Genomic DNA, 17,017 nt, shown 5'->3' on the forward strand with positions numbered 1-17,017 from the left:
CCACCAAGGCCCTGCTCCCTGCTGCCTCCTTCATGAAGCCTTCTCAGTGCTCCTTTGGCAGCATTATCCTGAGAACATATATAGAGTGCCTGGCCCAAACTGGACACTATCAACTCTACAGGTTTTATTTTTTAATTTATTTTATTTTTTATTTTTAAAGATTTTATTTATTTATGAGAGACAGAGAGAGAGAGAGAGAGAGGCAGAGACACAGACAGAGGGAGAAGCAGGCTCCATGCTGGGAGCCTGATGTGGGACTCGATCCTGGGTCCCCAGGATCAGGCTCTAGGCTGAAGGCGGCGCTAAACCACCAAGCCACCCAGGCCACTAACTTTACGGGTTTTAAATGGCTCTGGCATCCCAGTTTTGAGACCACCAGGTGATACAGAAGTGACCTATGTCACTGGCTGTGTAGTACAGAGGATATATAAGCTAGACTAACTATGTAGGGGCCCCACACCTGTAGCTAGTACTAGCTATGTCACCTATGATCTATGACAAGGTACCAAAAACAAAACAACCAACCCCCCCCCACACACACATACACACATAAAACAAAAAACGTTTGCTTCAATTTCCTCATTTGTAAAACTGGAACTCTTAATAGAACTTACCTCCTAGGGAATGCTGTGGGGTTCAGTGAATTAATATACATAAAGCACTAAGAACCAACCACGTGATGCTCCAGGGATTTTTACTTTTACTCTCCCACTGCAGGGAATCATGGGTCAACACAAACTGACCATGAAGATAAGGGCAGGGCCCCTTTTTAGAAGATGCCCTCCAGGCTAGAAAGTGTAGCCCCACTGGCTTGAATGTGACTATAGGAAGCCCAGAGTTCTAGGCTGGGCTGAGAAACAAGACAGACTGTAGCCAAAAGAATATAAAAACATTCATAAAAGCCCTTCCTACATGCCAGGCATTATGCTCAACCATTTAAACAAATGATTTTATTAAAGCCTCACAATGACCCTATATACTACCCCTGGACCTCATCCCCAGAATATTTTACATTTATAAAGGGGATTCCAATAGGACCACATCAAAGACCTGCCGTGAGGATCATACATGGAAACTGTTATATAGCTGCAAGGCACAGAGTGAGCAGTCAGGATGCCATCTATTACTGCTAAATTCATATTATGACAGATGCAGCATTCCAGGCCTGGAAGTTAATCATTTGTCCCAAGTTACTAAGCTTCCAAGCACCAGGGCTGGGATATGAATCCAGACTTCTGACCCCAAAGCCGGTGCTCATTCACACAACCATGGTTGGACACCACAGTGTTGAAATCATTAGGGTTCTATAGTGTTGAAATCAACAGCTGTGGGCACCTGTGTTCGTGGCCTTGCTGGCCTATCCCCGACAAAGATCCAGGGCATGCTACTCTCAGCTGGGTAGTTTCTGTTCCACTTCCTCCTTGTTCAGGACTGCGGTCTTGGCAATATCCCACCTCCTTCCATGGAATCTACTTCTGACTGCTCCTCCACTCTCTCTGCTTTTCAGACCCCCCACCCATCCACCTGGGAACCCAATCTTGTTTCCTGCTGGGTCATGTAACTCCTTAGTGCTAACTTCAGCCCACTTGCTTGGAACGTGGTCTAGACTGCCAACTTCTGTCCAGGAATCTCCCAGACTTGGGATCCATCAGTGCCCTCCACACTTGTGATACTGGAGGGTCCTTGCCCTTAGCGGTTGGTGTCCTGGCCGAGATTCTGGCTCTATGCGGAACAGTTAAAACCTGCAGCTTTCCCCTGCCTTTGAAGATCGGATCCCATATAAGAGTGTCTCACACATCTGAGGGGCATCATGTGGAAGAACTAAGATTAGACTGGTTCTACTTGACCTCAAAGAGCCCAATTAAACCAGCAGTGTCTCCAGAGAGAAAGAAGTCAGCCAGCAGAGTCCTGTAACACCAAGTACTCAACTAAAAATTGGAGTGAAACAGCAAAAAAAAAAAAAAAACCTTGCAAGCCCAGCTGTGCAAAAGAGTGGGTGGCTATGTGGCCCAGGAGGTAACAAATCCCATCATCACTGGAAGTTTTCAGGTGTGGATGCCAGAGGGTTGGATTAAGTGACTCTAGGCTCCCCTGGATCTCTACACTAAGGTCCAGGACAGCAGCTTTCAACCTTGGCTATATATCAGAATATCTGGGGACCTTCCCAAAATACTGATGCCCAGGGAGCCATGGTATTAATTAATCTGGGGAACTGAAAATTTTCAAAACACCTCCCTAGGTGTTTCTAACACATTACGAGGGCTGGTCTAGGGTTCAATTATGTGGTGAGACACACAGTATAGTGAATTAGATAGACACCCTCAGTCTCTTAGAACCATAAAAATGTTCAGTGTTCAAAAATCTGCATTTTTCTTGATTTATTCCCTGTGAATACTCCTGGACTTAATTTGAACTGTTAACACCAATTCATTAATGTCACAAACCTCACAGCAGACACTGCAAGATGGATTATCCTGACACGGCCTGAGCCAGAAAAAGGAGAACATATAGCAAGGGCTCTAAAAGGGTCTCTTGCTGATCGAAGACACAGGACACCTGAGCTGAGGGGGACAGGAAAGGCTGAGGGTGTGGGGCGAACTCTGAATTCACATCGCTTGAATTGGATTTTGGTGGGTGTGAAAAAGATGCAAGTGACCAAAATAATGCCACACCTTCAAATCTTAGCCTTTTGCCAAGTCTGAGCTCTTATCCACAGTGAGCTCCACTACTGTCTGTGCCCAACGTGGGGTTTGATGCCTCTCTATCATCACACCTGCCTCTCTACCCTTATACTGAATTCTGTCTGTCTGGCATTGGAGAGAGCCCTGAGCCTTTCCAATATCCCTCCTGGGGTCTGAGGGAGAACACGAGTTTACTCATCTCTCGATGTGGGCGGGGCTCAGCTTTGCACTGGAACATGGTAGGTATCTAAAAAATGTTTGCTGCACGGACGACTTAATGTTGCATCCCTTTCTCCCCCAAGTCATAATGTGAAAACTGAGGTAGACACACCCAGATAAGGTCACACAGGCAGGGCAGACACAGAAAGTGGTCGCCCCAAATATATACAAACATCCAGCTCCCTGATCCTGGATGGGGATGCTGACTCCACCAGGAGCAGACCAGGACTTTCCTGGCCTCATCCCACCCACGGTGTCATGCTTGGCATCCAAAGATGAAGTGCTAATACTCAGTTACTTCCCTCAGGTGTCAGGAGTTGAATGTGTAATAAGCGCATGGGTATCTGCTGAGGGAAGGTGTCATTTTTATAAAGACAAGGTGAAATCATCATTATCATAATAGCTGATAAGACCTAAATGCAGTCATGGCGAGACAGTCAAAATATTGAAACCTAAACAGGCACCTGAAGAAACACAGATCATAGAGCCAGAAACGAGGAGAGGATATCCAGACACAGACCGGTCATTCAGAAAAGCAAAATTATAACTCTACCTCGTACCCTGAAATCAAACTCCAGACAGATTAAGATTTCAACATTCAAAAAAAAAAATCAAAGTATTAGAAGAAAATAGCGTATAGATCGGAATAAGGCTTTTTTGTTTTTTTTTTTTAAATATTTCATGTATTTATTCATGAGAGACACACACACACAGAGAGAGAGAGAGAGAGAGAGAGAGGCAGAGACACAGGCAGAGGGAGAAGCAGGCTCCATGCTTCTGATGTGGGACTCGATCCCAGGTCTCCAGGATCAGGCCCTGGGCTGAAGGCAGCACTAAACCGCTGAGCCACCCGGGCTGCCCGGAATAAGGCTTTTTTAAGCAGTATACTCAAGAAATCATGAAGAACATTGAGAATTATTTAACAACAGAAAACAATTCAGTGTTAAGCAACAACAATCACCAAACACAAAACTGAAATTAAAATTATACATCTGTAAGAAATATTCTGCAACCCACAACAGCAGGTAAAGGGGCTGCCATCCTTATTCTACAAAAAGCTCTTACAAATTAATAAAAAGATAAACCCTGCAGTTGAAAGGATAGACAGAAGATATAAGTATATAATTTTAAAAAAGAAACACAACTGGTCAAAGCATTTAGGCACCAGTAACCCAAGAAATTGCAAATGAAACTAAATTGGACTAGAGTAAAACAGGCGTAAATGTGTGAAGTCTTTCTAGGATACAATTTGAAAGCACGCATCAAAATTTTTCTCTTCTTATCCAACAATCCTCCTTCTGGGACTCAGTCCCAGGAAAGCCATCACAGACTTCCACTAAGAATTCAGTTACGAGGATATTCATTAGAGCAATGTTAAATTAGGGAAGACTACGGAAAGCCTAAATGTACAAACAGAATACTATATGGATATTAAATTACTGTTGTTGAACGTTTAAGATAATGGAGACATCTCTCCATGTCTTTAAACAAAAAGATACGTACAATATTACTTAATTTTTGTGGTGGGAAAAATGTATACATATGCACCGAAAAAAGGCTAATGGAAAAACAGTGAAACATTAAAGATGGTTTTTTCGAATTATAGAATTAGAGTTGGTTTCTATTTTAGTTTTGCTTATCTGCATTTTCTACACCAAACTTGTCTTAGTTTTATTAAAAGGGTGGGGCGGGTAGTTCACAGATAACAAACATTGAAACATATAAAAAAATCCAAGCTTGTGGTTCTGAGGAACTACCTGAGAACACAGCCAACTCACAACTGCCCCCCACAGAAGGGCAGGTAGAGGCTGCACCATTCCACAAATGCCACGCAGGCTCCAAATCACATGTGTGGCTTTGGAATGCACCAGAAGGATTATGGGGATGTCTGGCTTGCTGGGAGTTCACATCCAAAAAACAGTGAAGCTTCACTGTAAAGAACTTTCTGGTCATTTTCATTTTCAGAATTTAGTCATGGCCTAAAGAAACCAGGAAAGTCCCATTCATCCTACTTCTGTTTGCTTCCTCCCTGTAGCGCACATATTGCTGGGCCCCACATAAGGGAGAACTTTCCCAACAATCACAAGTGCTCAGCAATGAAATGCTCTGCATAGTAAAGCAGGCAGGCTCCAGCCCTGTCCCTGGAGACTTAACCATGGCACTCATCTTTACCCTCCCATGGTGCCCAGCTCAGACACGCGACACAGCAGGTGGCCTCTTCTGAATTTGGAGAACTAGGGCTATTTGAGACCAGTAGTCCGCAAGGCCCTTCACACACAAACCGCCCCCCACATACACACCTTCCTCCATCACCTGCAGTCCCACCCAGGCGAGCCTCGGGCTCTGGCCACACCTGCATGCACCCAGCAGCGCTCCACTTCTGATCTCACCACCGTGGACAGGATGCCTTCTGTCTGGGATACCCCATTTGCACCTTCCTCTGAATCTACCTCCCATAGGGTCAGTTTCCCCAGCTGGGACAGAGGTCACCCATGCCTCCTTCAGGTTCTCAGGAACCTCATGGTCCTAGAGGACAGTGTGTGGCCTGCTCTTAGCCCCAGGACTACTGAGCTGTTGGGTCAACTCCACTGGCTGAACTATATGACCACTCCTCTGGTGTCCTCATCTCTGTTCATGACAAGTTATCCTCTCTATGGCTCAGGCCAAAACCTTGGCTCTCCTCCCTCTCACATCTCACACTGCATCCACTTCTCAGAAAATCCTGCAGTCCCATCCAGGACACAGCCTAAACACGGCGGCTTCTCCTCACCCACCACTAGAGTTCCTGTTCCGGCAACCACAGGTGCTTTAGAGGGCCTTCTCGCTTACCCCTATCCCCCTAAGCTGTTCTCCACTAGGCAGCCAGAGTGATCCTCTCAAAACCAAAGTCAGAGCTGGTCATTCCTCTACTCCTAGCCCTCCACTGACTTCTCATCTCACTTCTCACCCAAAGTGAGAAATCTTTCCAGTGCCCCCAAGGCCCACCACATTCAGCCTCCCCAGCCTGCTTCTCCCCACCTGCCCTGCCCAGTCATGTTTATTTCCCTGAAGCACCTGAGCCTGCTCCTGCCTTGGGCTTTTGCCCTGACTGCTTCTTCTGAGTGGAATGCCCTGCCCTTGGAGCTATGAGAATCCTGCCATCACATCCTCAGCAAAGCCCTCTGAGAACCCATCTAAAGCAGCACCACACCCCAAACTCTGGCCCTGCTTTATCCTGCTTTACTGTTTAGCCTCTTTATCCTGCTTTACTGTTCTTCACACTCTCTACCTAACACACTACATTTGATTGATTCCTCTCATAAGGGGGCAAACTCAGGAAAGCACAAACTTATGACCCCAAGATCAAGAGTCACATGCTCTACCGACTGAGCCAGTTAGGTGCCCCAGGGGAGCACAAATTTTTATGTTTTGTTCACTGCTGTATCACCAGTACCTCAGGAGAACAATACTCAGCACCATAGCAATGCTTGATAATGTCTGTTGAATGAATGAATAAATGGGGAGAAAGGTATAAGCTCCCACAGCCCAGCTGAGGACTCAGGGTTCAGCAGTGGACCAGTGATATCCACTTCCACCAATTCCACCCACCTGTCAAGTCGCTTCTCCCCTCATTCACCTTGAGAAGCCTCTTTCTGACCATTACTCTTAAACCCTGCTTGGAAAACACAGGGCGTGAGTCACTGCCCACAGCCCTGACTAATTCTCTCTCCATCCCTTGGACCCACCTCCAAGATCCTTCCTCTATAGCATAATGGGAAATCCAGAGAGGGCTCCCCTTGGAGAAAATGGAAAGGAACTGAATGATTTAGAGGAAAATTCAATTCTTCCTGGCTCAGCAGTTGAGAAAGCAAAAAACTCTCAGGAAGCTAGTGCCTCTGAAAGTGAAACATTAATAGAAATATTACTGGAAAATACCAAACAGGAAAAGAAGGAAAATTCCATTGTGGAAGTGAGGTCCTCTGTCAATGCTCCTTAATGGTCTCAGTAAAGTATTTCAGAATCAAAACATGGAAAGAACCGGAAATCAATCAGGCTGTCACCCTTCCTGTGGACTGGAGCTTTGGCCAAGCCATCTCCACACCCGCAGCACAAAGGGCATTGGGCTCAGAACAGAAGGTCCACAGCCTGGCCACTGGCTCGGCTAGTACCTGCTGGGAAGCAGGGCAGGCTCCATTCCTCCTGAATGCCTGTTTCTCCATCTGTAAGATGGGGGTTTAGCACCTTCCTTAGGACTGACTCTAAGAAGCAAACTAACTACAGTATAAAAGTGCCCTTAAGTTATGAAATACAGATGGGCACCTGGGTGGCTCAGTGGTTGAGCGCCTGCCTGCCTTTGGTGCAGGGCATGATCCCAGAGTCCTGGGATTGAGTCCTGCATCTGGCTTCCTGCAGGGAGCCTGCTTCTCCCTTTGCCTTTGTCTCTGCTCGCTCTCTCTCTCTGTGTCTCTCGTGAATAAATAAATAAAATCTTAAAAAAAAAAAACGGAAATCTAGGAATCAGTTGCTCCTACAAGGCTAATGGAGGGCATTTCTTATAAAGAGCAAATCCAGCCACAAATAAGGCAGAGAAAATTCAGGCATGAGATTGTGCAGCCTAAGGGAGTGGATAGTACAGTAGCTAAAATCAAAGACTCGGGATCCCTGGGTGGCGCAGCGGTTTGGCGCCTGCCTTTGGCCCAGGGCGTGATCCTGGAGACCCGGGATCGAATCCCACGTCAGGCTCCCAGTGCATGGAGCCTGCTTCTCCCTCTGCCTATGTCTCTGCCTCTCTCTCTCACTGTGTGCCTATCATAAATAAATAAAATTTAAAAAAAAAAAAAATAAAAAAATAAAAAAAAATAAAATCAAAGACTCTGGATCCAGTTTCGAATCTCACCTCTGCCACTTGCTGGTGGTATGACCTTAAGACAAGTTACTTAACAGCTCTGTGCCTCAGTTTTCTCATATGTAAAATGGGAATGACAGTAGCACCTACCTCAAAGGATTTGGTTGTGGACTAAGAGTTAATGCATAAATAAAGCACAATGAATTGTACCTGACTGAGCATGTATAATGGAAGAATTGCCTAATACTACTGTGGAAAGCTCCCTCAACTGAAGTGACCACTCTTTCTTTACTCAAATGCCTCTTCCTCCAAGAAGACTTCTCTGCTTCTTTCAGTTAAAAAATACAAAACCGAAACCAAAACAACCTCCTCCTCACCCTACTGTTCCTTTGGCTCCACGGAATCAAGGTTCTGCCCAGAACAGCATCTGTGCCAGGATGGCTCTCCGCTCACATACACCACTTTATTGATAAAATCTGCCATACAGATCTGTGTGCCCACCTAGTTCCCGTGTCCTCAGCAAGAAGCTCCCTTTCGGCAGGCACTACATACCCCCTGGCTCATCCCTGTACCCACACGCTCAGAAGTTATGAAGTCAGAGACCACAGCACCCTCTGTCTCCATCCTATAGGAAACCCACCACCACCATCAGAATGCCAACAGGTGATGCCATCAGCCAGCCAGCATCCCAGCTCTCTGCTTCAAAGTGATAAATCCCAATTTATTTTCTAAGGCCAAGCCTGATCTCCTCCTCCTTCCATAGGCCACTACCTCTTGGCTTTCCCAGGATGAGATGTAAAAGTCAGCTCCAAGATAAACCACCCAGGGGAGCACTTGACATAGTCAAGTTGAGCTTTGCTAAATGACCAGAGGAAGCCACACCTGTTTCAGATTTGCCCCTTAACGCCTATTTTATGGGTCAGAAATGCTTTGGGGGTGGGGAGAGGATGAGGTCAAGTCTTGGAGGTTAAGACAGGGGAAATCAGTTCTGTTCTGAGATTGTCAGATTAGAGGATGGTCACCTGATCTCCTTTAAGGAAACTTAGGTTCCTTGTTGATAAGCCCAAAGTGCCATTAGTTTTTTTTCCTCCTCTTAAAACATCATGCACAGCCTCACCAATCCTTGGAGAGAGGGAATGCTCGGTGTTAGAATGAAAAGACGTGACAGTTACAAGACACACATTTTCTGCAGCTGTCCCTTGAGAAGCGCCAACTCTGTATGCAGAATTTCTCTATAAAATAATTCAAGGGCTATATTAACATCTCATTTATGGAACTCAGAGGCAGATGGGGGAGGGAGAGAGAAAAGCCAGCTCTGGGGCCTCTTCTGGGGACCACCAAAGCCCAGACTAAAAGAGGTGGGAATTAGGGCAGAGGGGTGCAAGAAGAGAAACATTAAGTGAAAGGAGGAGACACTTAAATCACATTACGGTAAATAATCAGAGCCTTACCGTCTCCATTTAAATTAAGGAAAATAGAACTGATTATAAAAAAAAAAGCATAGAAACTTGGAATTCAGATTGTACAGATGTGACCCTGGTTCTATAATGGTATCTGTGGGACATTAAGCAAATTATTATCTTCCGAAGCCTCAAACCTATAAAGTAAGGGCAATACTACCTGTGCTGGATGGATCACATTAATGGCCTTGATAATGGCCTGTCTGTATCCCTGCCCTTTGCCCTGTAACTTTGCAGCTCCTCCTCTCTCCCTGAATCCTGGCTGGCCTTGTGACTTGCTTTGATCAACACAACGTAGAGGGACAGTGTCCATTTCCAACCTCAAGAAACCTTACTGGCTTTTCTAGAACCCTGCCACGCTCATATGAACAAAGCTACCCTGATGGAGGATGAGATACCATATGGAACAGAGCCCAATTTTCTTAGTCCAGACCATCCTAAACAGCTACCCCTAAACATGTGAAAGAGCCCAGCAAGGATCAGCAGGGCTGCACATCTACCCTGAATACAGATGCATGTGTAAGCCCAGCAGAGACCAGAAAAACTATTCGGTTGATGTGTGGGCTTGTGAACAAATAATAAAGGCTTATCATTTAAAGCAGGAATTGGAAACTACAGACCACAGGTCGGCTGCCTGTTTTTGTAAATTAAGTTTTATTGAACAGCTATGCCCTTTAATTTATATATTGTCTATGGCTGCTTTCTAGCTATAAAGGCAAAGTCAAACAGTTGTGATGGAGACTGTCTGGCTTTTGAGCCTAAAATTATTCACCATCTGACTCTTTAAGAAAAGTTTGCTGGGATCCCTGGGTGGCGCAGCGGTTTGGCGCCTGCCTTTGGCCCAGGGCGCGATCCTGGAGACCCGGGATCGAGTCCCACGTCGGGCTCCTGGTGCATGGAGCCTGCTTCTCCCTCTGCCTGTGTCTCTGCCTCTGTCTCTCTCTCTGTGATTATCATGAATAAATAAAAAATTAAAAAAAAAAAAAGTTTGCTAACCTCTAGTTTAAAATCACTGAGTTTGGGGTTATTTGTTATGCAGCAATAGCTAACTGATGTAGTATCTAAACCTCTTCTAGGAAAAAAAAAAAAAACCTCTTCTAGGGTAATTATGAGGATTAAATGACCAATTAAGTGGTTAGCATGAAGCCTAGAGAATATTTCTCTTTTGGCAAATCAATGGAGAAAACTGGGTTTGATAGGCAGCATTTCTCTCACACAACTTTCAAGGGACAGGACTTTAAAGGATAAAGTATCCCAAGCCAAATTACAGATACCAACTTTGGCTCTTACCTTTTCCATACATTACTTTCTATGAACTGGAAAATATGTCCATTAACCAAACAGAAATTGATAACTCCTGTTTGACTCTGGCTTCGATCAAACCACACATCAATGACTGCATGTGAAAAGGCCCAAAAGACCATTTTCAACTCCCCAACAAAGCACATGAGACACTCTCTTCCCTTTCTGGGTCCAACCTCCCTCATCAGCACCCACCACGCCTACCCCTCTGAGCCTCCAACCATTCTTTCCCAAACATCGAAGCTCTGTCCCAAGCTGTCCTATCCCTTAATGTATGGGCAGCCCTTCTCCCTAGTTCCCTTGCATAGGAAATTCCCACTCATCCTTTTTTTTTTTTTTTTAAAGATTTTATTTATTTATTCATGAGAGATACAGAGAGAGAGGGAGAGACCTAGGCAGAGAAGCAGGCTCCCTGCGGGGAGCCCGATGTGGAACTCGATCCCAGGACTCTGGGATCATGCCCTGAGCCAAAGGCAAATGCTCAACCCCTGAGCCACCCAAGTGTCCCATCCCACTCATCCTTTGAGAGTCAGCTCAAATGTTACCTCCTCCTGAAAGCTCTCTTTGACTTCCTAGAGTCGAGGCCCTACCAGCCCCTTGCACATGCTTTTCTGTTTGGGCATTCCTCAGGTCTCCTTAGCTGTTATGTCTCCCAGATTAGACCCTGAGAAGCTGGTGTTCAATGCAAACTGAGAAGCTTCCTTTTTGGAAAGCTGGCCACCCTTATTCTCTGAATATCCCCTGTCTAGCAGACGAGCAGAAACTGTTTGCTGAATGTTTAAAAAAAAAAAAAAAGTTAGACATGCTATTATTCGTTAGGAAACATGTTATTTAACTCAACCCTGTGGATGCTGACAAAATATAAAGTGTTGGTACACATTAGCATGTATTTAAAACCCGGGAAACTGATGTCATCATGCATCTTGACCTTCTCAGTTGTGGTGGAAACGTTTACTTAATTATGATAAAAGAAACAAGACTTCAGCAGAAAACGTAACGGGAGGAGACCTGTTCAGCTGCACAAAGGGAGACCTACCAAGTTACTGGCTTTTTTTGTCATCATCACTTCTTTATAAAGACAGCCTGAAGGAATGATATTTCTACTAAAGTTTCGTTTTCTCTTCCCGGGAGCTCAGGTCCTCACTGTCTCTCCCCTGGATTCTGTCTCCTAACTCTGACCCCATCTCCCCCCACCCATTGTGGCAGCTCAGTCATGTCTGTCCCTTTCTTGGCTCACCAGTTTCAAGGACTCCCTGTGGTGTCCAAACTTAGCCCCCCACTGATTTGATGTCATTTCTCATTTCTCAAGAGAGGCCCAATGCAAAAAGCTCTGGTTTTCAAGAACACACTCCATACTGAAGTTCTGTGTGTACATATACACACATATATACCCCACACATACATACATGTGAAATTGCATACACACATGTACACAGAGCACTGGTTCAGAAGTGCTGCTGCAGGCTATAGTCAGCACTTCCCCTGTGCTGAAACTCCATTTCCATCTCTAGATCCAGCTCAAAGCTGCCTCCTCAGTAAAGACCTCTCCCAGACAAAACCCCCGGGGAAACCAATGATGAAGACAGCGTGTGACAATCTCCTCCAGAGACTTAGGCCAGAGATTACTGACAAGTCTTCTGCAGCCTTCATTCCTTCCTTTCACATGATTCTAAAAGGAATAATGTCCACGACTGGATGCTTGGGTGAGTGTGGGTGTGTGTGTCACACAACTCACTGGGAGAATAATATGATGCCTAAGTGTGTGACATAGGGAGGCACGAGGAAGGGCCCCCAAAGATAAACCATAGTGGGAGGTGGCACTGGATGCATTAAAACGACGATCTGTAGGCTAACAACTCTCCTTCACACCACAGTAACTCCCAACTCTAGCCTGACATTAAAAACACAGGGCTGGGCACACACAGAGTGGGAGTGTGGGGAGGCATTCAAAAGCCTTATAGGTTCTTGTCTTATCCCCAACAGATGACAAAAGGAAGCTGGGCCTGAGATTAAGTGGGGCACTAGAAGTGGGTTTTCCTGGATCCATGGGGAGGGGTAGAAGAAAGGCTCCAAGGTGTTCAGGGCTGGATCTACGATATGCCTGGCCTTCCAAAAGCTGTCCTGATGAAAATAATGAGAAAACCAGCCTGGGTTCAGATTGCCTGACCAGGAATGGGGGTGAGTGTTGTCCCCAGATGAGGAGACAGCCCCACACAGAGGACAGAGATGAGGGGATCTAGATCTCTGCATCCCAAAGCAATTTTAACCAGAAGACCCAGGAGGAAGGTTAAGGAGAAGTCACTATTACATCAGTGGTCCTCAAAGTGTGATACTGGGATCAGCAGCAAAAGATCACCTGGGAACTTGTTAGAAATCCACATTCTCAGGACCCACAGCAGTCTGGATGAATCTGTTTTAAAGAACCCTCTAAATTCTGGTTTGAGAACCACTGCACAGTGTGACCCTCTGTGACTGCCTCCCTTCTTTTTTTTTTTGCCTCCCTTCTTCCTTGTTAGAATATCTGGTAGCTGAAACTCCTGTCTCTGGATCGGAACAATTTCTCAAAAGATCAAAGGGCTCAAAGTCACAACCCAGTAGGTGAAATGCAGGCAGGAGTGATCAAAACACTCTATCTGCTCACATCACTTAGCAGCTAAATCCCTTCACTGGCCTTCACTGTGCTTAGCATATATGGTCCTCCCTAACTTGGGCCCTGCTGTCCCTCTGGGGTCCTGTGCAACACTAACCTCTCAATGACAGCCACAGGCACTTTGCCTGCATCCCCTAAAGTGCCAGCCTTTCTTTCTGTTCGCCCATCATAGTTACTGACCCTCCTCTCCCACAATCATGGTTGTCCATGACCACCCCCACTTCAGCCCTCCTGTAACAGCACCCCCATCACAGCACTCCTCATCCACACTGCAACCTGGACCATAAATTTCACAGGGGACTGCTCTAGCACCTAGCAGAGGAGGGCAGAGAAAAGACCCATAAAAAATACTTGATGGTGAGGGGTGCCTGGCTGGCTAAGTCAGTGGAGCATGCAACTCTTGATCTTGGGGTTATAGATGTGAGCCCGACACTGGGTGTAGAGATTACTTAAAAATAAAATCTTAAAAAAAAAAAACAAAACATGATGGTGAACAGAGCCAACTCTTAAACACACTTGACATTCCAACTATAAGACCTTATTATCCCTCAGTATTTGAAATAGTCTTAATTGAAAAAAAAGTCTTAATTGTAATTAGGGGGGAAAAAAGTCTACTAAAGTTTTGAAAGCCATAAAAGAAGGGGGCGCCTGAGTGGAAGAGCGTCTGCCTTCGGCTCAGGTCATGGTCTCAAGGTCCAGGGATGGAACCCCATGTCGGGCTCCCTGCTCAAGGAGTCTGCTTTCTTTTTGCCTCTGCCCCTCCCCACTCATTCTCTCTAATAAATGAATGAAATCGTTTAAAAAAAAAAAAAAAGGTAAGAAAAGAAAGCCATAAAAGGTTTTACAAGCAGTGGGAGAGAAAGATTTGCCCACTGGGGTGCCCACTGGGGAGGTGGTTGTGGACTAACAGGGGGAGCACAGGAGTCTAGCACTGGTAATCTAGGAATCTCTCCATCTTCAAAGGCGGGGCCTTACTCAAACCAAGCATACCCAGGAACTTCAGATTCTCCTAAGCCAGCACCTCGCCAAACCTGAGCTATATCTAAGGCAGTAGGGAGCCTCTTTGGTGTTTCCCTCACAGATCAACAAGTCCTTGATCCTGGAGGCTCCCAGAGAAACCTCTCCTCCTCCAAGGCAGCACCTGGGTGGCCACCTGGCTCCTAGCTTCTTGTAGGAAGCCCAGAGTCTATGCTTCCAAGTCATGCTCCTAAACCGGCCCCATCACTGCCCACCCTGCAGACCCAGAGGGGAGGGAATACTCTTGGGACCTGGGACCTCAGAGAGGAGCAGCCAGGCAGAAAAATTAAAAGGAGGGGCATCACCTTACTTCTGCCTGGAAAACAAAAACATCCCTTTCCAAGCACCAGCTGGCAGGTAAGAGCCTGTCTCCCTCCTGTCTGGACATCCAGACTTGCTATCAGTCTTCCCCAGCCCACGCCTGGGCAAAAGTTTACCTTTGGGAAAAGGTGGGGGTGACGGAGAGAACAAGAGGGACATCGGCCTGACAGACATCGCTGGGAGCTGGGCCTCAGATGTAATCAAAACACTGCCTTCCACCATAAGTAGACAGAACGAGTATTATTTTATGCGGGAAGGGAAGGTGTCACAGGAGTGTGAAGGGGGAAGTGAGAGGCCCAGTCTGGCTGTATTGGTATGCTTCAAAGACGGGGATCAAAATGGTCTAATGTTAGGGAGGGGGGTTGTCACAGAGTCGCCCCCCCCCATTCCTGGGACAGTATGGGGTGGGGGTGGGATCAGGAAGAAAGAGGTGAGGAGTCTCCTTCCAGCCAGACGGACTGGCCGACCCCCTTCTGTGCACGGCCGGGAGGAACTGACTGGTCGAAGTGGAAAGCTCCTGGAGGCAGCGTATTTCAACCGGAAAAGCACGCGTGGGGGTTCCCGGTGCAGCTCCAGTACAAAAGGCCGCTCCGATTAGGAAACCTGGAGCGAGGGGTGGGGCAGGGCAGGGCTCCTAGAGGGATTTACATATATACGTTTAAAGACAGCCGGTCCGGATCTGCCACCAAGAATGCTGTGTAATATCGGGCGAGTCCCTTCCCAGCACTGGACCTCAGTTTCCCATCTATAGAATGGGAGGAGGGAGTAGCGAAGGAAAAAACGCTCCTCAGGATCCGTGCCAGCTCTGACTTTCAGACTTTAGGTCCTGGGGGACGGAAGGGCCGTCTGGGTGTTTCTTGGACAAGGATGGCGGGGCACCCTCGTCAGGTTACTTCCGAAGAAGGCACCTGGCTGAGGGGCCATTTTAGGGGCAGCAGACAGAGAAACGGTGCCAGAGGCCGAGGATCCGGGGGAAAGAGCGCGCGAGAGGGCAGAACTGGGCCAGGCGTGGGAGCCCTTACCCCAGGGTCCCGGCCCGAAGCTGACGAAGGAACCAGAGCGTTGCCTCAGTTTCCCCGTGCGCACAGTGGCTCCGGAACCTGGGGTGAGAACAAGGGGCGCCTTACCTTGTCCTTCTTGCCGGCCCCGCTCTCCTCCGCGGCCGAGGCGGCACACTTGTTGAGCAGTTTCTTGCCACCGCAGGCCGTCGGGCTCCAGGTGCGGCCGCCCGAGCAGGCCCCCCCCGGGAGGTCTCCGGCACCGCCCGCGGCGCTCTCCACCTTGATGAGGCGGTGCTTCGGGGAGATGTAGCGCACCTCGGCCGGGGTGGCGGGCCGCCGCTCGCTGCTGCTGCGGTACAGGTGCGGGGAGCCGGAGGACGAGGACGAGGACGCGGCGGCGCCCGCGCCCGAGGAGGCGCAGCAGCAGCCGGCGGCGCCCGACGCGGACGAGGCGGAGAAGGCGCGCTGGCCCCCGCCCGGCTCCCCGCCGCCGCCGCAGTAGTCCAGGCGGCACATGGCGCGCAGTTTGCGCAGCGACGAGCCGGGCCCGTTGTAGGGGTCCTCAAAGTCGCGCTCCTTCTGTGCGCGGTAGGCGCGGATGAGGTCGCTCGTGCTGCCGCTGTCGTCGGGCAGCGATCCCGAAGAGGTCGAGAAGCAGGAGGCGGCAGTCGGGCCGCAGGACGCGGAGGCGCCCGCCGGGGCCTGCGGCACCGCCTGGGGGGCCTGCGAGGGCCGCTCGCCCCGGCGCCGCTGCTCGCGGTAGTCTGGCCGCGGCGGCTGCGGGGGGCTCTTGGTCTTGCTGTTGCCCAAGCTGAAGTACTTGTTCAGCCACTTGGCCATGGCGAGAGGCCGCCTAGGGCCGCGGCGCGGGAGCCCGGTCCGCCGCCGCGGCCATTCGGGGAGCAGCGCTGCGGCCCAGGTCCCTCGGCGCCCCGGCCCCGGCCCCGGCCCCGGCCCCGGCCCCGGCGGGGGGCGTCCGGGGCGCCCGCTCCCGACGCCAAGTTCAAGTTCTCTCCGCCGCCTCCTGCCGGCCGATCCCGGCCTCCAGCAGCTGCAGCACCGCCCTCCGCCTCTGCCTCGCGCCGCCCGGGCTTCGGATCGCTCGCCCCTCACGGGCGCGTCTCATGGGATCCCGGCCCGCGGCCCCGCGGAGAGCGAAAGGCCCGGGCGACCCCGCCCCCCGCCCCCCGCCTGGGACGCTCTGGCCGTGCGCTCCGCGGCGAGCGCGCCCCTGCCCCGTCGGAGCCGCAGCCTCCGCCTGGGCCGGGATCTGCGGCTGCTGCGGGAACTTGTCGGCGTCTTCAGCCCCCCCTTCTTCCTTCCCGAGAGCGCCGGGGGGAGCCCGGCCCCGCAGCCGGCGAGCCAGCGGGAGGGAGAGCGAGCGAGCGAGCGACGGAGGAAGGCAGCCGGCGCCCGCCCGAGCCGCGCTCCCGTGCCCGTCCCGGCGGCGCCTGCCGCTGCCGCTGCCGCCGCCGCTGCCGCCGCCGCCTCCCGAACCGCCGCGTGTGTGACACCCCGGCGGCCAGAGCCCGCCCCGCGCC

General features: G+C 49.3%; 1 protein-coding gene across 2 annotated transcripts in view; it reads right to left on the minus strand.

The window, feature by feature from the left end:
- Window positions 1–16,400, minus strand: part of SHB (SH2 domain containing adaptor protein B) — a 139,387-nt gene extending 122,987 nt beyond the window's left edge. For both annotated transcript variants that reach the window (XM_025431957.3, XM_025431956.3), the window contains exon 1: window positions 15,603–16,400. In XM_025431957.3, the coding sequence (XP_025287742.1) occupies window positions 15,603–16,316 (714 nt within the window). In that variant the 5' untranslated portion in view covers window positions 16,317–16,400. The remainder of the gene's footprint in view (window positions 1–15,602) is intronic.
- Window positions 16,401–17,017: the final 617 nt, after the last annotated feature.

Source organism: Canis lupus, chromosome 11 (genome assembly GCF_003254725.2).
Source record: "Canis lupus dingo isolate Sandy chromosome 11, ASM325472v2, whole genome shotgun sequence".
In the NCBI taxonomy this organism is placed as follows: Eukaryota; Metazoa; Chordata; class Mammalia; order Carnivora; family Canidae; genus Canis; species Canis lupus.